The sequence below is a fragment of the Salvelinus namaycush genome, chromosome 40 (assembly GCF_016432855.1).
Source record: "Salvelinus namaycush isolate Seneca chromosome 40, SaNama_1.0, whole genome shotgun sequence".
Taxonomy (NCBI): domain Eukaryota; kingdom Metazoa; phylum Chordata; class Actinopteri; order Salmoniformes; family Salmonidae; genus Salvelinus; species Salvelinus namaycush.
Window position 1 is genome coordinate 18,535,277 of NC_052346.1, and position 22,437 is coordinate 18,557,713.

The window sequence follows — 22,437 nt, forward strand, 5'->3', positions numbered from 1 at the left end:
TAGCTATTTGTGCATATTAAACATTTCTGGGAATTTGTATTTCATGGGACCAACACTTTACATGTTGCATTTATATTTTTGTTCAGTATTCATCTACTGAGTAAGGAAAGTTGCATAGATCAAAATGGAACTATGGCTGCTAGGTTTCCAGGACCATTAAACCTAAATGATAGGCAATAACATGAATCATGATCTGTGGTTGAATATAATTCCATATTTCAGCCTAAAGACATTCATGGCCATTGTGCTATCTGACGTAAGACAATGGACTAAAAATGAGCTTCCATCATATTGTTTTCATCTGTCAAGTCTTTTCCAATCAGGGAAGGGGAGAAGAGGACCGATTTTTAAGTAATTGAGGCAAGCAAACATACTGAAATCACGCTTGGACTAACTACTGTTATGTACTTTACCTTGTATTAAAAGGGCAATCTGTGATTGGAACATTCATTTTTGGACTTAAGAATCAATGGGTATATATAATTAATTCAAAAGACCGTAACCTATATTGGACTATTGTAGTATCTGTGATCTACATCTGTTTATATGAGTTACTATGCTGTTACTAAGCAGTAATGTATTACGGCAGTGTTACGTTACTGCACCTAATAGGAAATGCACATGCGCACTATTGGGCCGGGGGCTGTAGAGCACGAGAGGTTTTGACTGAATGAGACCAACTACTCCCGTCTCCTGCCTGGTCATTTCTCCACAACACAAATATTATGAGCTGAGTTCAACTATCGTACCCCACCAGAACCCCAAATAACAGCTTGTTTTTCCTCCATTGTTTTTAAATGTTTAATTGTAAACTAACACTGTATAGCCTCAAAACATGGCTAAAACTTAAATGTTGATGTCACGGATGGTCGGTCTTTCCATGCATCCATAGCTCTGTCTATTAATGTCAGAGTGGACACCTTTCTCCAGCCCCATCCCTGAGATGGTTACCAAATAAGTGTTGGGGTGTCCGCTTTGTTGTTTGAATTTTAGAGTGCCCATATAATATATATTGCCAAAGTGACTAAGTGATAAAATAGCCTTCCCTCCATATCGGTCGTCACTAGTTACCACAGCCCAAAAGTCATAAACCCCGCCTATTTCTACAAAACATTTTTTTCTATTGTGATTTTAAATCTAACCTTTATTTTAACCACACTGCTAATCGTATGCCTAACCTTAAATTAAGACCCCAAAACGAATTTTAGTTGACATTTTTACGATATAGCAAATTTTCATTTTGTATTCGTGTTAATTAGGGGACACCCTTCTTTATCGCATGCTGTTTAGTTTCACTTTCTTTTAGTTTAGCGATTAGAACCGATCACTTCAAACTACAGTCAACTGAAAATAATCCCACAGCTGCAGGGTAAATCTACTTTTCTCATATCCTTTAATTGACAATTCATGTTCAATATGAACACCATAACTATCATTTACAGTTGGGTGGGTGTCATGAAAGGTTTTGTGATCATTTAGTATTCTATGTCTACAACAGGAATAAAACAGTGCAGATGGTTAAGTGGAAACTGGTAGTGCAGAATTTAATGGAATGTGTTTTAGATGAGTAATTCTATGAATGTAGAATAGAACAGAGGCAGTAAGTACATTTGCAATAACACATTACTTTCACTTTCTAATTCCAATAAATCATGTTGTCCAGTGGAAGGACTGAGGTGGTAAAGTACTCTAGAGCTGGATATTTGTCACGATCGTCGTAAGAACATTCGGACCAAAGGAACCATACCAGGCCAACATAGAAGTAAACAACCTAGATTGCCCACCCTAGTCACACCCCGACCTAACCAAAAAAGAGAATAAAAAGGCTCTCTATGGTCAGGGCGTGACAATATTGTGAAAGATTAGAGCAAAAAAGTACATGTTTAGAATGTGGAATAGCCTCATGCTGCTGTACACAGTTTGCACTGTAGAGAAATAGAGTTTATCTTCATGGTTTGTACACTGGTTGTAGTTTTCCTATCCTGAATGTATCTATCTAGACTAATAAACCCCTTTGTCTGTTCATTCACTTTCTATAGATCCATGTTGGAACGTAGAGGTCATTTAAAACACATTTCACATTTTGATTAAGAGGTGCACTATAAATGCTGGCGGAACTATGAAGCAAATATCCATTGTGCCAATTAACAAAATAATTGATACTTTTATCAATGACTATCTTGACCTTCGTCTTTCTTGTCTGTTTAAAATCAGTGGCACACAAGATGAAATACTACACAGTTGAGACTGGCAATACTTTGGATTCTCATATTCAGTTTATGAGACGACTCAACAACACCACAAGATGTTTTACGGAAGTGAAGTCGCCAGTGGAGAGTGATGTCATCATGGCTTTCTGTCCCATCGTCTCCCGCACCGGGACTGATATTGAAGCAGCACTGCAACAGATTCCAAGTACAGTAATTTATCCCAAATATGACTTCCCAAGCAATGTTATTTCCTTCTATACCAGATATTCTCTTTCAACACCAGATTTACTCAAAATGTACCAACAGCATAAATGACAATACTTAATTGTTTATTTGAGAGTTTAATTGGGTAATTTTGACGTATTCCCTCATTCTCTTGACAGCTGGTAAAGATGTCCTTCTGGTAGTGCTGCATCACACCTTCAACCCAGACTACACTGTACCTGACAGCAGCAGACTAGTGACCAGAAGTGATGTAATACTCACAGTGGACTGTCTGTTCCATGAGAGCCAGGGAGGACTCCTGGAGTGTCCTCGCAATGATGCAGCAGCCAGCAGGGTTCTGAGGAAGCTGAACATACAGCCAAAGGTAGCTAACCCTAATTCAAGGTTCAGGGAGGACCACTCTCCCCATTCTCCCTGCAACAGCCTCTGCTGTATGGTTACAACCATGTTCAATAACTGTCAATGAATAACTTCAAATAGCAAAAAATGCAAAACCATATACACTGCTCAAAAAAATAAAGGGAACACTTAAATAACACAATGTAACTCCAAGTCAATCACACTTCTGTGAAATCAAACTGTCCACTTAGGAAGCAACACTGATTGACAATAAATTTCACATGCTGTTGTGCAAATGGAATAGACAAAAGGTGGAAATTATAGGCAATTAGCAAGACACCCCCCAAAACAGGAGTGATTCTGCAGGTGGTGACCACAGACCACTTCTCAGTTCCTATGCTTCCTGGCTGATGTTTTGGTCACTTTTGAATGCTGGCGGTGCTCTCACTCTAGTGGTAGCATGAGACGGAGTCTACAACCCACACAAGTGGCTCAGGTAGTGCAGTTCATCCAGGATGGCACATCAATGCGAGCTGTGGCAAAAAGGTTTGCTGTGTCTGTCAGCGTAGTGTCCAGAGCATGCAGGCGCTACCAGGAGACAGGCCAGTACATCAGGAGACGTGGAGGAGGCCGTAGGAGGGCAACAACCCAGCAGCAGGACCGCTACCTCCGCCTTTGTGCAAGGAGGTGCACTGCCAGCGCCCTGCAAAATGACCTCCAGCAGGCCACAAATGTGCATGTGTCTGCTCAAACGGTCAGAAACAGACTCCATGAGGGTGGTATGAGGGCCCGACGTCCACAGTTGGGGGTTGTGCTTACAGCCCAACACCGTGCAGGACGTTTGGCATTTGCCAGAGAACACCAAGATTGGCAAATTCGCCACTGGCGCCCTGTGCTCTTCACAGATGAAAGCAGGTTCACACTGAGCACATGTGACAGACGTGACAGAGTCTGGAGACGCCGTGGAGAACGTTCTGCTGCCTGCAACATCCTCCAGCATGACCGGTTTGGCGATGGGTCAGTCATGGTGTGGGGTGGCATTTCTTTGTGGGGCCGCACAGCCCTCCATGTGCTCGCCAGAGGTAGCCTGACTGCCATTAGGTACCGAGATGAGATCCTCAGACCCCTTGTGAGACCATATGCTGACACATGCACATTTGTGGCCTGCTGGAGGTCATTTTGCAGGGCTCTGGCAGTGCACCTCCTTGCACTAAGGCGGAGGTAGCGGTCCTGCTGCTGGGTTTTTGCCCTCCTACGGCCTCCTCCACGTCTCCTGATGTACTGGCCTGTCTCCTGGTAGGGCCTCCATGCTCTGGACACTACGCTGACAGACACAGCAAACCTTTTTGCCACAGTTCGCATTGATGTGCCATTCTGGATGAACTGCACTACCTGAGCCACTTGTGTGGGTTGTAGACTCCGTCTCATGCTACCACTAGAGTGAGAGCACCGCCAGCATTCAAAAGTGACCAAAACATTAGCCAGGAAGCATAGGAACTGAGAAGTGGTCTGTGGTCACCACCTGCAGTATCACTCCTGTTTTGGGGGGTGTCTTGCTAATTGCCTATAATTTCCACCTTTTGTCTATTCCATTTGCACAACAGCATGTGAAATTTATTGTCAATCAGTGTTGCTTCCTAAGTGGACAGTTTGATTTCACAGAAGTGTGATTGACTTGGAGTTACATTGTGTTGTTTAAGTGTTCCCTTTATTTTTTTGAGCAGTGTAGTTAACCAAAGTATTTTATTACACAGGGTCTGCTAGTGTATGAGAAAATCAATGGTTGTAGTATGAGTCAAATATTAGTATTTGTAATGAGTGTTTTCTATAGATTGGAGCTGAAGAACAGATCAGAATCCCTGAACAGGGTAACATGCTGGTAAGTACATTCACAATGAAGACTTTGTTACTGAACTCTATAGCTGTTACGCAGATTGTGATTGATTGTATCAATTAATCATCATTTTGAGTACAGCATCTCTCTGTATTTGATGTACTGGATACTCCTTTTTCTCTTTGTACAGACCGGACATTCTGGCATTCTAGTTGTGATTCAGAGCTGTGTAACGGTGTTGTGGCAGAATTTGGGGTGAGCTGTTGTAACTTCTCAATGGATATGTTTTGTGTTGGACTGTGATGTTATGCCTTTCATACAGTAGACTCCTGGTATGTCTGCACCCTAACACAAGGCCATTGTGTTCCAGAACTGTTGCTTGTATAAAGAACTGTTGTGTAAACAATATGATTGTATGATCACCTCCCACTGTATAAGAAACATCTAACCATTTATTCTTTGAGTTCTTCCCTGTGAAATCAGAGATAGATCTCCCCTGCAGCTGCTTGACTAAAGATGTTTCTATTATGTCATTAAATAGTCTCTGCCTTAATCTTTGGATTGAACACTGGTTGTTGTACATGTTTTCCTATCCTGAATGTATCTATCTAGACTCATAAACCCCTTTGTCTGTTCATTCACTTTCTACAGATCCATGCTGGAACACAGAGGTAATTGTCATATTTTGATTAAGGGGTGCACTATAAAGTAAATGGTTAAACTTACAAAAATCTTATTGCTGACTGAACTTTGAACCAAGTATCCATTGTGACAATTAAATCCAACATTAATACTTTCATAAATGACCTTTTTGACCTTCCTCTTTGTTGTCTGTTTAAAATCAGTGGAACACAAGATGAAATACTACACAGTTGAGACGGGCAATACTTTGGATTCTCATATTCAGTTTATGAGACAAGTCAACAACACCACAAGATGTTTTACGGAAGTCGAGTCGCCAGTGGAGAGTGATGTCATCATGGCTTTCTGTCCCATCGTCTCCCGCACCGGGACTGATATTGAAGCAGCACTGCAACAGATTCCAAGTACAGTAATTTATCCCAAATATGACTTCCCAAGCAATGTTAATGTTACGACTTCTAGGAGTAGTGGGTGCGGAGTCATGTGCAGAGAGCAGAGGGTTTAGGACAACCGTATTTATTCCGGTGACAGAAAAGGTCACGCCAAAAACACCAGGCGCATACAATGACCGGCCCAAAAACAGGACCCAAACAGTCCGGAGAAAATAAGAAAATAGCACATCCACAAACTAACAGAGGAACAAGCCCGCACAAAAGCAGGCGGGCATAACCGGCTTAAATAACCCTAACCAAAACCCAAACAAGAAACAGGTGTAACCAATAAGACAAAACTAACAGAAAAGGAAAAGGGGATCGGTGGCAGCTAGTAGACCGGTGACGATGACCGCCGAGCGCCGCCCGAACAGGAGCCACCTTTGGTGGGAGTCGTGACAGTTATTTCCTTCTACACCAGATATTCTCTTTCCACACCAGATTTACTCAATGTGCCAACGGCATAAAGTAAATTACTAAATTGTTTATTTGAGAGTTTTATTGGTTTATTTTGACATATTCCCTCATTCTCTTGACAGCTGGTAAAGATGTCATTCTGGTAGTGCTGCATCACACCTTCAACCCAGACTCCACTGTACCTGACAGCAGCAGACTAGTGACCAGAAGTGATGTAATAATCACAGTGGATTGTCTGTTCCATGAGAGCCAGAGAGGACTACTGGAGTGTCCTCACAATGATGCAGCAGTCAAACAGATTAGGCAGAAGCTTGACATGGTATGATGTCAATGAATCATCAATTTGTATACAGTGTCTCTGTATGTGATGTACTCATTTTTCCTCTCCTTTATTTTACAGACCAGAAGTCGTTGCTATGTAGCTTGGATTCTAAACTTTGTCATGGTATATCAAATTATTGCAGTAACTATACATCATCAACTACTGTAATGAACAAAAATATAAAAGCAACATGCAACAATTTCTAAGATTTACACTTCATATAAGTCATTATTCTGTGATTCTATTTTGTTCATTGTTGTGGTCAATGTAATACAGTAATCATCGCAGGTCATATCACTAACATCTTGTGTTTTATGTTTCCTATTCTTTTCAAGATCCACATCCCTCTACAAGACCTCTTTCTGGCAATCTATCTGTAATTCGGAGCTATATAATGGTTTGTCAAATTATTGCAAATGCTAAAACTATACATCATCAACTACAGATGTAAGATCATAATTTGATCACTCTTTTGTTGCTGAAATGCAAACTTATAGTGTATTTGACTTTTATAATGGCTTCTAAAGTTTAATTTAAACTTTTAGATTTCAGACTTGATTTGCCTAATGAAAAATATATCAACCCTTACAAAAATGTTCATTAATTATAATCCATCCATATAGTTCATTAATTATTTTCCTGGTGCAACAAACTGGCTCAAATTAAGATCCTACATCTGTATACAGTGGTGGAATATTCTAATCAAGTGAGAGAGACTTTGTCATTTCTTCAAACAATCATCTTGTCGTGACGTTGCTAACATTAATGTGATAACATGCTATTTATTGAATAATTAACTATGTGTAATTATTACGTGATTAAATGAATAATGTAACAATTAACTCATTAGTAACCTGGGGCACCACAGGAAAAGTTTGTTTAATGAGTTACTATTTCCCAAATGAATTCAAGAATATCAGAATCTCTATATCATAGCAGTCAGTAATTTCCTCATATCAGTCTCATTCTGAACGTTGCATAATCCGTTAAATCTGCACAAACCCTAGTCTACATGATGACTCAGCGATACACAAATTAGCTTATTTATTTACTAACTAACTAAATAATCACACAGAATCACATGAGCACACACACAGGATAGATTATACATTGATTACTAACATAATGCAATGAAACGTCCCTAGTGGACTAACCCGATATGACAGTTGGTTACATATTGAAAGGGCTGGGGAAAGAAAGAATGGGAGAAGGAGAGAGGAAGGAATTCAACTATCGTACATACATTTCAATAATACACTCATCATAAATATGGATATTTAGCACCCTAACAACCGCTCATTAGAAATGCAACACATATTTACGCTTGTATGTCTTTGTCGTCTCTCTGTTGAAATCGCCCTGTATGTCTATGGGGAGTAATTCTACAGAAAGTCTCTGGTTGTCCGTTAGACTGTCCTTCAGACGTTCCAATGGTCGTTTGATCGGCTCTCCCTCGTGTATTTGGTCAAAGTTCTAGACTACATTACATTTCCCAGCTACAGACTGAAAATGTTTGATATAGTCTATATCTGTCTTCACTCGTCAAGTTTCAGAGGGTCTTACCATTTTCTGGTCTTGTAGTTTTTAAAAGTGTGGCTCAAATCCTCACGTTCTCTGGTCTCAATGGTTGATTATTCATGGTACAGCTAAGAGCACTTTCCACACCGGCAGCAATCCGGCATGTTTTGGTCAAATGTAAATTTAGTTAGGAGTCCTTTATAAGCACTCTGGAAAAAGGGGAGTTCCATCCTTTTGGCATAAACTTTACATGAAAAAAAACAATTATCTAATTTAGAAGGCTAAAATTACATTTAATCTTCTCACAGATAGTTTCATATTTAAGTCCTATGGGGCTCCGCTCCACTCATAGAAATTGAGTTACAACTCTGGTAACTATCGTTTTATATCGTGGAGCTCCGCCCCATAGGGGAGCTCTGCTCCTAGTGGTTTAAGACGGAGCGCAACGCTCCAAAATGTACTCCCTGCCGAGCCTAACACTTCCCACTTAATGAAAAGGTCGGGCTCGGCCATGGCTGCCGACCAAGTCCCGCAGTACTGTAACACACTGTCACAATATACTGCGTCCTCAGTCCAATCCGCCCTACTCAGTCTAAAGGCATTGCCAATGACTAGTGGGCTGATAAAACAGAATATGAGCCATACTAATTTCTACAAGCAGATAGATGATACTTGAATATTCTGTCAACATTAAATGATTGCTCTGATAGTACTGTAATACAAGTTACAGAAACTACTGTATATCCCTCATCCTTCCACCCAAACACAGTCATAGACTTGTGAGCTGGCTAGAATACATGACTGTGAGAGTTCCAGCTTAGCATGTGAATGGAGAAGAAGCTCGTGGACGAAGCTCCTACACATGAGCTAATTTTGCCAAATTTGTACTTTGCATTTCACTTTCTTACTTATCATATTTGATTGTGAGTTCGTATGTCAGATGTCACACAACCTGTGGAGCAGAAGACCTGTAACTAACGTTTCAACCGCGATGGCTAATGTGAATGGCAATGGCGCCGACTCCAGTCCAACTGTTACAGAGCCTCATGCGGTCACACTCCCCACAGATCTTCAGAACCTCCATACGGTTCTGGTCTAGGAAATTACATCTACCATTGCTACTCAGCTCAAAACTGCCATCGATGCTTCTCTGGCCCCCTTCTCCGCCGTCCTGGATGGTGTCCGAGCTGTGGTGGATGAACATGGCAGCCGAATTGACGGCTTTGAACAACAACCTGTGTGACTACAGTGCCCGCAGAGTAGCACTTGAGAAAACGGTTGCCTGTCTGAGCTCCGAAAACCAAAAGCTGATTGACAAGACCGATGACCTGGAATCCCATTCTCGCCTTAGCAATCTTCGTGTTGTTGGTATACCAGAGAAACGTGAAGGAGGGGACTCAGATAAGTTCATGTCAGAATTATTCGCAGATGTGCTGGGTCCGGCCATCGTTCCATCAACCCCGAAGCTGGATAGAGCCCACCGCATTGGCCACTCCCCAGCAGGCGGAGACGATAACTCCAAGCCTAGAGTGTTTATCATCCGTTTTCACTACTACGGTGACAAGGAGCGGATCCTCCAGAGGCGGGGCAGAGACCAGCTACACTTCTGCGGACGCAAGGTGTTCATCTTTCCTGACCTCAGCTCGAATGTTGCCAAGAAAAGACCAAATTCCTTGATGTGAAAAGCAAACTTCATGAGAAGAAAGTGAAATTCTTACTCCGCTACCCTGCTCGTCTGCATATTGAACATGCCGGGGGGAAGCTACAATTCGACTCCCACGAGGACGCCACGCATTGGTTCGACAGTCACTTCTGAGGCGTATCTTGGATCTATGACCTACTCTTTTGCCAGGTAGCATGCATAGCCTAGCCTCTAAGTCGAAGGTATGTTTGACTTTTACATCAGGACATTTTTTTCCCGTTGCCATTCCTTTTCTACTTGGCAGAAACACTAACGTTGTTGAACTTTGATAAAAATGACTAATACTGTCTTGTGTGGTTGTCATTTAAGCTACATACAGTTGAAGTCAGAAGTTTACATACACTTAGGTTGGAGTCATTAAAACTCGTTTTTCAACCACTCCACAAATTTCTTGTTAACAAACTATAGTTTTGGCAAGTCGGTTAGAACATCTGCTTTGTGCATGACACAAGTCATTTTTCCAACAATTGTTTACAGACATATTATTTCACTTATAATTCACTGTATCACAATTCCAGTGGATCAGAAGTTTACATACACTAAATTGACTGTGCCTTTAAACAGCTTGGAAAATTCCAGAAAATTATGTCATGCTTTAGAAGCTTCTGATAGGCTAATTAACAACATTTGAGTCAATTAGAGGGGTACCTGTGGATGTATTTCCGTCTCCCCAGGCCAGTGTCTGAACCAATGACACCCGTTCTGATTATTTTTCCCTGGAACGTGGGACAAGCCAATGCTGCCCACTGTCCCCTTTATTATTTTCCATCGCCAATGAGCCCCTTTCAGTAGGTTTACGGGCATCCTCCTCTTTCCGAGGTGTAACACGGGAAGGAGTTGAACATAGAGTAACAAATCATCTGTATATAATGATAACATATGTAAATAACCCTGTAACCTGTTTACCTTCTATCCTTTCTATTCTGGAGAACTTTGGCTCCTTCTCCGGTTACAAGCTGAATCTACAGAAAAGTGAGTGCTTCCCAGTCAATCCAGCAATTCTACACTCCAGCAGACAGACTTGCTCTTTCAGTTTAGCCGCTCTGGATTCAAATACCTTGGAGTGAACTTAACTCAACATTACATGCTCTCTTTTCTGCAAACTTTGCTCCCCTTTTTGTGCAAATGAAAACTGATTTTCAGAGATGGAGTAGTTTACCACTATCACTTATAGGAAAGATTAATGCTGTAAAAATGAACAGTTTACCCAAATTCCTTTATCTATTTCAAACTATCCCATTGTTTTTACCAAAGGGTTTTTTAAGTCAATCAATCAGGCTGTTACCACATTTATCTGGGGAGGAAAGGTACCCAGAGTCAGTAGATTTTTACTTCAGAGATGCAAGTTTAGTGGAGGGCTGGCACTACCCAACTGTTTATACTATTACTGGGCAGCCAACTTTCAGAAATTGCCATTCTGGTTACATGCTCCAGATACCCCATGGTGCCACCTAGAGGCACATTCTTGTATTCTTCTCTTCCTGCTTTACTTTGCGCTTCTCTCCCAACATCCCCCTCTCGCTATACTCGCAATCCTGTAGTGCTTCCCACACTTAAGATTTGGTACCAGTTTCGACAATATTTTAAAATCTCCGCTGCATCTACTATGGGACCTATTGATAAGAATCACTTATTTCCCGCTTCTCTAATAGATAATGCTTTCTCTTACTGGACAAGGAAAGGTATTAAGTCCTTCCAAGACTAATATGTAAATATAATTTTTTCTAGTTTTCCCAACCTGGCCTCTAAATACTCTTTGCCTCCATCTCACTTTTTACATTACATTCAAATTAGGCATTGTGTCTCCTCCCAATTTTCTGGCTTCCCTGCTCCACCCACTTGCTAACCCTGGGATGGCATATTGACTCTATTACCTCGACAGAAAGCCGTCATTTCTCAGATCTATCTGTGTAGTTTGTCATTGGACAAACACTCCACCAACAAAATTACATCTGCTTGGGAACGGGAAATGGGTGTTGAATTTACACAGGAGTGGTGGGATGAGGCGATTGATAGAGTACGATCCACTACATCTTGTGCTCGTCTTGGTCTCATACAATTTAAGGTTTGACAGGGGTGCATTTTTCCAAATCCAGATTGTCTGACATATGTCCAAATGTAAATTAAGAGTGTGATAGGTGTCATGTCTCACCATGTGACCTTAGTCACATGTTCATTCAATGCTCTAAACTACAAAATTACTGGGATTAAATTTTTAAAACTTTATCTGAGGTGCTTGAAATGAACCTGCAGCCTTGTCCCTTGATAGTTGTTTTTGGTATTCCAGAAAACTTGTCCGCCTTGGACCCCAAACATGCCCATATTGTTGCTTTTACATCCTGATTAGCTCAATGTAGAATTATTCTCCAGTGGAAGTCTGCTCAGCCCCCCTCTACATCTCAATGGCTCAACGATGTAATGTTCTTTCTAAAGCTTAAGAAAATTAAGTCATCTTTTAGAGGTTCCAATGATGCATTTGTTATTAAATGGCAACCATGTATATCATACTTTAATGGCTTGCAGAGGCTCCCCTCTGATGAGATGCTTTAAGGTTTCCCAGAAGGCATTACCAGTCGTCATTACATAATATGTACAGTCATCAATATAATGCTATCTAGTCCAAGCAAGTTTGTCTAAGGTTTTCTGATCATTTATTTAATTATGTTTTTGTATTTTGAATCTGTATTGAGCTGATTGTATTCCCCCCCCCCCCTGTATTCTTTGTTGTTTATTTGTTGTCTCTGTAGAATCTCTGTAGAATTTTTGTTTTCTAGGACTGAATTGAGGGAGGGTGTGATATGGATTGGCTATATGGGGTGATCAGGATGGATGGGTGGTTGGGAGGGAGGGAATCGAGGTGGGTGGACTGAGGTAGGGCGGAGAGGTAGGGAAGGGACTAGGGGGGTTGGGTGGATGTGTTGTATGGAGGTTGGGATATGGTCAAATCTTTGTATTTACATTGATGAACATTTTGCAAAACTCGAATAAAAATAAACTCAGCAAAAAAAGAAATGTCCTCTCACTGTCAACTGCGTTTATTTTCAGCGAACTTAACATGTGTAAAAATGTCTATGAACATAAAAAGATTCAACAACTGAGACATAAACTGAACAAGTTCCACAGACATGTGACTAACAGAAATTGAATAATGTGTCCCTGAACAAAGGGGGGGTCAAAATCAAATAACAGTCAATATCTGGTGTGGCCACCAGCTGCATTAAGTACTGCAGTGCATCTCCTCCTCATGGACTGCACCAGATTTGCCAGTTCTTGCTGTGAGATGTTACCCCAGTCTTCCACCAAGGCACCTGCAAGTTCCCGGACATTTCTGGGGGGAATGGCCCTGGCCCTAGCCCTCACCCTCCGATCCAACAGGTCCCAGACGTGCTCAATGGGATTGAGATCCCTTTCGCTGGCCATGGCAGGACACTGACATTCCTGTCTTGCAGGAAATCATGCACAGAACGAGCAGTATGGCTGGTGGCATTGTCATGCTGGAGGGTCATGTCAGGATGAGCCTGCAGGAAGGGTACCACATGAGGGAGGAGGATGTCTTCCCTGTAACGCACAGCGTTGAGATTACCTGCAATGACAACAAGCTCAGTCCGATGATGCTGTGACACACCACCCCAGACCATGACGGACCCTCCATCTCCAAATCAATCCCGCTCCAGAGTACAGGCCTCGGTGTAACGCTCATTCCTCCCACGATAAACGCAAATCCGACCAGCACCCCTTGTGAGACAAAAGCACTTTTTGCCAGTCCTGTCTGGTCCAGCAACGGTGGGTTTGTGCCCATAGGCGACATTATTGCCGATGATGTCTGGTGAGGACCTGCCTTACAACAGACCTACAAGCCCTCAGTCCAGCCTCTCTCAACCTATTGCGCACAGTCTGAGCACAGATGGAGGGATTGTGCGTTCCTGGTGTAACTCGGGCAGTTGTTGTTGCCATCCTGTACTTGTCCCGCAGGTGTGATGTTTGGATGTACCGATCCTGTGCAGGTGTTGTTACACATGGTCTGCCACTGTGAGGACGATCAGCTGTCCGTCCTGTCTCCCTGTAGCGCTGTATATCTCGCAGTACGGCAATTTATTGCCCTGGCCACATCTGCAGTCCTCATGCCTCCTTGCAGCAAGCTTAAGGCACGCTCACGCAGATGAGCAGGGACCCTGGGCATCTTTCTTTTGGTGTTTTTCAGAGTCAGTAGAAAGGCCTCTTTAGTGTCCTAAGTTTTCATAACTGTGACCTTAATTGCCTACCATCTGTAAGCTGTTAGTGTCTTAACGATCGTTCCACAGGTGCATGTTCATTGTTTATGATTCATTGAACAAGCATGGGAAACAGTGTTTAAACCCTTTACAATGACGATCTGTGAAGTTCTTTGGATTTTTAGGAATTATCTTTGAAAGACAGGGTCCTGAAAAAGGGACGTTTCTTTTTTTGCTGAGTTTAGGTATACAGTGTCCCATTATCAGCAACCATCACTCCTGTGTTCCAATGGCACGTTGTGTTAGCTAATCCAAGTTTATCATTTTAAAAGGTTAATTGATCATTAGAAAACCCTTTTTCAATTATGTTAGCACAGCTTAAAACTGTTGTTCTGATTAAAGAAGCAATAAAACTGGCCTTCTTTAGACTAGTTGAGTATCTGAAGCATCAGCAATTGTGGGTATTGTGGGAGATGAAGTATGGCGCCGAAAATTCTTGACGCCTCTTATATCTCCACTCCTGACAGCTCAGTCTTACCCGTGGTGAGAAGGGACAGAGAGGCTGCCAGAAGGGCAATATTATTCGCTGCTGCTACAGCCTGGACATCTAGTGCAAAATACTTATTTACCAGCTGAGCTGTGAGCGTGTCCTTTGTTGTAGGTAGAGTGGGTTCTCTGGGCGACGGCCAGGAGCTCGTACCCGGGACGAGGTACACAGCCATGGTGTCCTCGAGCCTGGGGATCCCCTGGGGTCGTCTGCCGTCCACTCTGGTGAATGGGGTGTAAGCTTTTTGCCGGATCCCAGTGGCACCACCGCCATTTTTGGTCTAGAGTAGGGGCCGCCCTCCATCATATCTACTTCCGGGTTGGAGGGAATGGGGGGGGCAGCGTGATCTCCAGCCGGCTCGCAGCGCGCAATGAGCCCTAGAAAATCAGAGCGCAGAGAGGCTGTTGCGTAGGAGGGGGCTGCTGAAATTTCAGAGCCCGTCTCTTCCTCGCCCAAGGATGAGAAAAACCTTGCACTCTCTATAGGGAGGGGGGGTTTGAGAGAAAAATCCACACACTTCCCAATATCCTCGTCTTCTCTAGAGGCGACATGCTAGGGCATTCCGGGGGATCTGTGAGGCCGCCCCTAGCATGCTGTGATCCTAGGCACACGAAACATAAGTTGTGTGAGTCCACAGTCGCCATAGTGGAGCAGCGACACTGAGCTCATAAAAGAGCTTTTGGGTCGGGTGGAAATGGTGTGCTCATTTAGACTTATCTTCTCTCTTCTCTTCTCGCCTTCAGTCCAGTTGCTGAAGATAATGGGAGGCTGATTGAGGGGAAGCATCCCCTTATATAGACACCTGTACTCCCATTGGCTGCAGTTGTGTGCATAGTTTTCTCTCAGGCTATTCGCTGCCTAGGCAGCAGGGAAAACCACTTGGAGCAAAGCTCCCCTATGGGGTGGAGCTCCACGATTTAGAACATGAATCATGATCTGTGGTTGAAAATATGCTGCGTTCAAAACAACTGGGAATTCGAAAAAAATACGAGGTCAAACCATGATGTCAGTGATCCTCAGGTCGGAAAGTCGGAGCTCTAGAAATAGGCCCGAGTTCCCGAATTGGAAGAGTTAAATGACCATTCAAACCATTTCCCCCCCATTTCTTTTCAGATTACCCGTTGTTTTGAACGCACTGAAGTCTGAGATTTCCGAGTTCCAAGCTCTCAGTTGTTTTAAACGTGGCATTAATTCTACATTTCAGCCTAATGACATTCTACCGCGGGTGCCAGGAGTGGAGACTTATTGATTTATCAAATCAAATTTTCTATCAAATAATTTTTTTTTGTCACATGTGCGGAACACAACAGGTGTAGACCTTGCCGTGAAATGCTTACTTACGAGCCCTTGACCAACAATGCAGTTCAAGAAATAGTTAAAATATTATTTACCAAATAAAGTAAAAAATACAATAAAAAGTAACACAATAAAATATCAATAACGAGGCTATATACAGGGACTACCGGTACCGAGTCAATGCGCAGGGATATATAAGTCAATAGACTAAAGATGAGCTTCCACCATATTGTTTTCACCTGTCAAGTCTTTCCAATCAGTGCAGGTGAAGAGGACGAGAGGACAGATTTTTAAGCAATTGAGGCAAGCAAACAAATTGAAATCGTGCTTTGTCTAACTACTGTTATGCACCTTATTAAAGTGTCAATCTGCTATTGGTACATAGATTTTTGGACTTTTGAATGAGTTATATATACACCCATTGATTCTTAAAGACTATAAATTCTAATTGTACTATGAGATTACTTCAACTGTCAACCCCATCAGAACCCAAAATATAAGCTCGTTTTATTCCATTGTTTTTAAATGTGTAATTGTAAACAAACACTGTATAGCCTCAAACCATTGCTAAAACTATCATTTCTATATCATGGATGGTGGTGCATCCATCGCTCTGTCTATAAATGTGAGTGTTACATTTTTCCAGCCCCATCCCTCAGCTGTTTACCAAATCTAGTGGTGCCCACTTTGTTGTTCGAAACTGAATATGATGGCTGCGTTCACACAGGCAGCCCAATTCTGAACTTCTTTTCACCAATTGGTCTTCTGACCAATCAGATCAGCTCTGAAAAAGATATGATGTGATTGGTCAAAAGACCAATTAGTGAAAGAAAAATCAGAATGCAGCTGCCTGTGTAAACTCAGCATTTGTGACTTTCTGAAAAAATTGCCCCTCCCCTTATTATCTCATGCTGTTAAGTTTCACTTTCTCTTTCTCTTAGAACAGATCACTTCAAACCACAACTGCAATACAGTCAACAGAAAAGAATCCCATAGCTGCAGGGTAAGTCTATTTTCCTCATTTCATTTGACAATTCATGTTCAATATGAATACCATAACTATAATTTACAGTTGGGTGGGTGTCATGAAAGGTTTTGTGATAGAATATTAAATTATGTCTTCAACAGGAATTAAACAGTACAGATGTGTTGATAAAACAGTTACTAGAGACAGGAGATCAAGTTGAGACATAGGACGAGGTGTATAATTGTATAATAAGGCAGTTTATTCAAGTGTAAAAATATCTGGCAAAGCGTGCAGCACGGCCCCTTTCTGTCTGCTTCTTATGGAATCGTCGGAGAAGAGAGCGCTAAACATATTGTACAGCTTTATATATGCATTGAATGAAGTAGGTTGATCTGGTAGTCTGGCCTTCTGATTGGTCGCTCCGGGTCGTGGGTAGTCCTGTTCGGCCTGATGTCGACGTTCCGTTGGCTCCCAACACAGTTCTTTGTCTTTAGTCCCAACCCTGAACATAGTGTGTGTGTGTGGGGTTGTTTTAGCAGATTCCTGTTCATGGGGGAGGGTTGTGTGTGTGGGTCTGTGGCTGTTATCTGATGAGAACAACATGTGTGGGGAAGAGAGGGGATGGGTGCCTGTTGTGTCAAGTATAGCTTGTGTTGAGAATTTTGTTATAACAAGTTTCCAGTATCTATTACAATTTCTTACAAATCCCCCTCTTCACGTCTTTATAGACGTGACATAAAAGTAAAAAACAAAACTATGGGATAAAATTTGTCAGAAGACAAATTTTTAATTCCCTCTCTTCACGTCTCACAAGAGACGTGACATAAAATTATAAAAGACAAAGCTATGGGATAAAATTTGTCAGAAGACACATTTTTAATTCCCTCTCTTCACGTCTCACAAGAGACGTGACATAAAAGTTTCTTAGTCCTCAAATAGATAGACAGGTCCAGCTTCCCCATCAGCAAGCAATGGGAACATTTGGGCCCTTTCCTGATTAGGGTCTATGGCGGCAGTGATAACACGGCTAGCAAGCGTGCGCGCACATGGAATGCAACAGCATCCACAAAGTACAAGAATAGCCGCACAAACGGAAATAGATACCAGGACAGAGGAAACCAGCGTCTTATATTTACCAAAAGCATCCATCCATGAGTCCCACATAGAAGTGTCCACTCCAGAATGTTGTTTCATCTTACCATTAAGGGTACGAAGTCCCTCCAATGCTACAGTCAGACTCCCATCCGTAGCTGTGTTGTTGGGAATGAAAGAACAACACTGCTCCCCAATCATGGCACAAACACCTCCGCGTTCAGCCAACAACATATCTACCGTGATTCTATTTTGAAATGCCATCAGGGATGTAGCTGCCAATTGGCCATGGACCGCCTCGAAGCCTTGTTGAGTCCAAAATCACACATTATTAACCAAAAAACGAAAAAATGTTAAACCCTCAGGTCCATCCCTCTATACAACCTGTACCAGGTGGGCTCGTCGCCACCCGGGAACTTCAAACCTTCACAACAGGGAGGACAAACATCACTTTTTATTCATTCGACAACCTCTTCTACAGCAAACCAAGGGTCCTCCTCTGTCAGGCCCACTCTCCTGCGAAAGCTTGATTCCGTATCAGCCTCTCCAACTGGAGCATCAAGCAACGGCATCATACCAGAGGTCCTTGCCACATCTGTAACAGACTTCTTCAAACAAGGTATGATACAGGCAGCACAGCACATGAGCATAAGAAAAACAACAACAACTAGAGTCAGAAATCCAGTAACCATCATTGTAGTGTACTTACCAAACCAACCACCCAGCCAGGGGAACAGTCCACTCTCCTCCACACCTGCAAGACCCTTCATCTCCACTGATAACCTTGCCAACCCACTCAGAGCTTTTGAAATGCTCCCATCCGGACTAGTATTGTTTAGGGACAAACGTGCAACACTGTTCTCCAATCATTTTACATACACCTCCCTGGTTGGCCAGAATCATGTCCAGTTCTAGTCTATTTTGTCTACTGGTTTGAGAGGTAGCATCCAATCCAATCGTTCAGCCATCCCCGTAAGTACTGTGTGGGTGTAGTTAACAAATCATTGTTGATTATAGTAGATATAATTGATCCAGGCATTCTGCTTAGCATCAACAATAGCTGGGCCAAAAATGGGCAATAAATGCCACAGGCCATCATTCCTGTTTGATGTCTGGTATTCGTGGGGGACCCCTATTGGGACCCCCACAGGTTGGTGTGCATGTTATCTGTACCCTAGGACCAAGGAGCGTCACGGTTCTGCCGTCTCCTGTGTTGGTACCGAGTCTCTGTGTCATGTGCAGCTCCCAGAAGTTGGTTAGCTATAACCTCAATAATAGGCAATGGTGGTATCAGACTGGCCAAAGCACATGTGCAATGACAATTTCCTTTCAAAATGGGGGTCAACCGCCTGGTAGGTCCACACATCCACCATACATCAGCAACACCTCTAGTTAATAGTGACATTAGTGATGCAGGCAGTAGTAGGGAGCCTCCCATAGTCTATACCTCTACCTGTACCAGTGATACAGCTGTAATATCCCCCCTATGCCTTAACTCCCCACGGTACCTTCTGGGGAGGGACTTCTGGGAACACAAGACTCAGAGTTTTACACAGGGTTGAATTTGGCTTAAACTTTCCAATATACACATCCAACCTTCCCCATTACTAAGGGCAATTGGGTGAGCAGCCAGAATAGGTCTGGCATGTCCACCTACGACACAGTCCTTTCTATTAAGTGTTTTGTAGGCCAACCACATATTCTCCCTTTCCTCATAACCAGTTTCAGTCCCCAATTGGTCACTATCTGAGATGTCTTTTACATTTATTACCTGTGCCGGATTGGAGAGCTTAGGTGGTGGTGTGGGACTTGGTCTTGAAGTGGTGGAGGAGGCCGGCTGAACCCTGGTCCGTTGGAACTGGCAGTACTGTGATGGTAACATCCCCATCGTATCCTAATCAGACAGCTCAGGACTACAAGCAGTCCTGTAAAAACCCCACCCTCTCCCAGAGAACACATCATCAGCCAGAGATCAAGCAACACTTTCCACTTCTATGAACGTACACAGTGTTGAGAGGTCGGGGTCAGGGATTCTTCATTAAGGAGTTGATCCCCGAGCTCTATTAGCAACGGTTCTTCTCCTTAACTCTGTGATCATTCGACAGTGTCAGTGTGTCTCACCCTCCAAGTGCGATATGCCCCCAGGTCGAGTGAATCACCTTCTCCTTTAATTCACCTGTAACGCATAAAATCCTGGACATACAAGTTTGGCTAACAAACAGTTTCTCATTTGTTCTATCTGATTATATATTTAACTTCTATACCCATTTGTTAGCTAGTAATTTTTAATTTTTAATTAGTTTATTATCCAATAGGCCCCAATCCTATCCTAGACCACAATGTACCCCTCTCCCGTTTGATACCTGGCCCTGGCCAGGTATCAACCTTACCTACTCTTAATATTGACTTAGGTAAGATTAGTAAAATATTCTTATATTTAAATGCTTATGTATTTTCCTGCCCTATAGGCTTAAAATATCTCCTGTTCACACCTCAATGTATCATATCTTCCCCCATTTATTATCGATGACAAATGGGATTTTTTCTGTTGTATTACCAAATCAATAACAACCCATTCAAAACCGTCATAGCCAATGTTTAAAAACAGAAACCTGACTCCTCTGTGGTTAAAACTACAATTATGGTCAAGAGTTATAAACTCTATTATAATCAATTTACCTCAAAATTAGTATTCCAAATGACCACAATTTCATTATCCTCACTACATTCCCCCGTGGGTGATCAAACCACATGAAAATGCAATGAAGACAGGTCAAGAGGTTACATCACCTCCTTACATTCGTGTTCCATACTATATCTAGACATACTAAAAGAACCCTTTATCTTAAAAAATCCCTTGTCTAAATAAAACTCAGAAAATAATCCTCCTAATATATATATATAAGTGTACTCCTTTAAGATATCTTATCTCTGGGAACACGGAAACCCTTAACCTAAACGTTTACTACAAAAACAAAATTATGTCACCAGCATTCAACCAGGCTCCCCGTCGGCTGGGAGACCGTTGAGTGCTGCAATACTGCCATCTTCTGTCCATTCTCTGCACAGCTCTCCACCCGCTCTATTCAACCTTCCCAATTTAATCCATATTAGTTTCTTATTTTAACTTTTGTTTAATAATTTTTTTTATTTTTTTTATTATTATTTTTTTTTTAAATCTGTTATTACCTAGTTAGACTAGAGTGTCCGTGACATACATCCATGGGGATCCGGTTATAGTTATTCTATCAACCATGTGAAAGTGCCCAGGGACACCCCAAATATCAGTAGGAATATCACAAATAAGGGGCCAGATATCCCTAGCCTTGCCCAGGGAGGGAGAAATGTCCCTCTAACTGGGCGAGGTTCCTTTTTCAGGGGAGGCGGAGTTTGATGCCGCATCCCCTGAGTCAGGAATGTCTTCATTTGGAATCGAATTTAAGCTGTTTAAATCAGCTCTGACTTCTGTCAGTGTTCTAGAAGGGATTGGGGCTGGAGTGCAATGTGTGAGGTGGTGCCAAGGTGCGCCTGATTTACCTTTGACCTGGACTGAGTGTGAAGTAACCTCCCTCACTTCGTACTGTCCAGTCCACCTGGGTTCTAGCCACTTTCTCTTGTGGACTTTAACCCCACCCAGTCACCAATTTTTTACCTTCAGTGGTGGCGGATCTCCCGTCAGCTCCCCCTATTGGACCTTGTGAATCTGTGTGGAGAGAGCTGCAGAAAGTTCCGTCAATTTTCTGACAAATATCAGACATTACAATTTGTTGTACATCAAGGGCGGGCATATGACCTCCCTCCCTTGGTGGACCAGGCATGACTCTTCCAGCCATTATCTCATGAGGAGAGAGATGGGTGCCTGCACCTGGAGAGGCTCTCATGGCCATCAACGCCAGGGGCAGGGCTTCAACCCAAATCAACTTCAAACCTGCACATACATTTGATTGGCGCGTTTCACGAGGCTTTTGAGATTGTGGCCTGTACACTAACCCAAACTTGTGCACAATACCCAATCTTTCCTCCACCTGTCTCAGGTGTTGGTTACTAAAATGGGACCCGTTTGTCGGATCGGATTTGCCTTGGAACTCCATACCTTGGTATGAGTTCAGTCTGCAGCCACTTAATGACTGACCTGGCATCCTCACGTGCTGTTGGTATTTCCTCGACCCATTTGGAAAACCTGTCTACCATTACCAAAAGGTACCTTTTCCCATATGTCACATTATCTGGCTCCATGTCAGTGTAATCTATTCTTCTGTCCTGAAAACAAGCGTTAGGGACTGGGTATGAACCCATGGGCGTTTGATATGGTTTCTTTGGATTGTGGCTACCACAAATGCCGCACTTATCACAGAATAAATCTGTCATGTCTTTCATGTGTGGGTGCCACCAGATGTGGGACACCTTCTGTAAAGTCTTTAGTTTGCCTTCGTGTGTGGGCCCATGAGCTTCTCGTATTAGTTCTGGACATAGGTTTGCTGGGGCCACTAGTCTGCCATCATGGCATCTCCACAGTTCATCAGGTCCCTTGGTGGCCCCTTTCTGTCCCCATACTGAGTGTTCATAGGGTCCTGCTGTGAACTGGAGTTCTTTTATGTGTTGCTTTGTGAGCTCAGTCCGAGCTGGTTGGGTCCGTAGTACCATTTGTCTCGGGGTGTATCCGCCAGCTTTCTTGGCTGCTTTA

The 22,437-nt window shown here is 42.7% G+C and overlaps 1 protein-coding gene across 1 annotated transcript in view; it reads left to right on the forward strand.

Moving 5' to 3' along the window:
* Positions 1-1,648: 1,648 nt before the first annotated feature.
* Positions 1,649-22,437, forward strand: part of LOC120033347 — a 47,545-nt gene continuing 26,756 nt past the window's right edge. Inside the window, exons 1-10 of the mRNA XM_038979645.1 lie at positions 1,649-1,762; positions 2,215-2,415; positions 2,594-2,799; positions 4,606-4,653; positions 4,799-4,863; positions 5,260-5,279; positions 5,454-5,654; positions 6,221-6,417; positions 6,499-6,543; positions 6,756-6,817. Of these exons, the coding sequence (XP_038835573.1) occupies position 1,762; positions 2,215-2,415; positions 2,594-2,799; positions 4,606-4,653; positions 4,799-4,863; positions 5,260-5,279; positions 5,454-5,654; positions 6,221-6,417; positions 6,499-6,543; positions 6,756-6,800 (1,029 nt within the window). The 5' untranslated portion in view covers positions 1,649-1,761 and the 3' untranslated portion in view covers positions 6,801-6,817. The remainder of the gene's footprint in view (positions 1,763-2,214; positions 2,416-2,593; positions 2,800-4,605; positions 4,654-4,798; positions 4,864-5,259; positions 5,280-5,453; positions 5,655-6,220; positions 6,418-6,498; positions 6,544-6,755; positions 6,818-22,437) is intronic.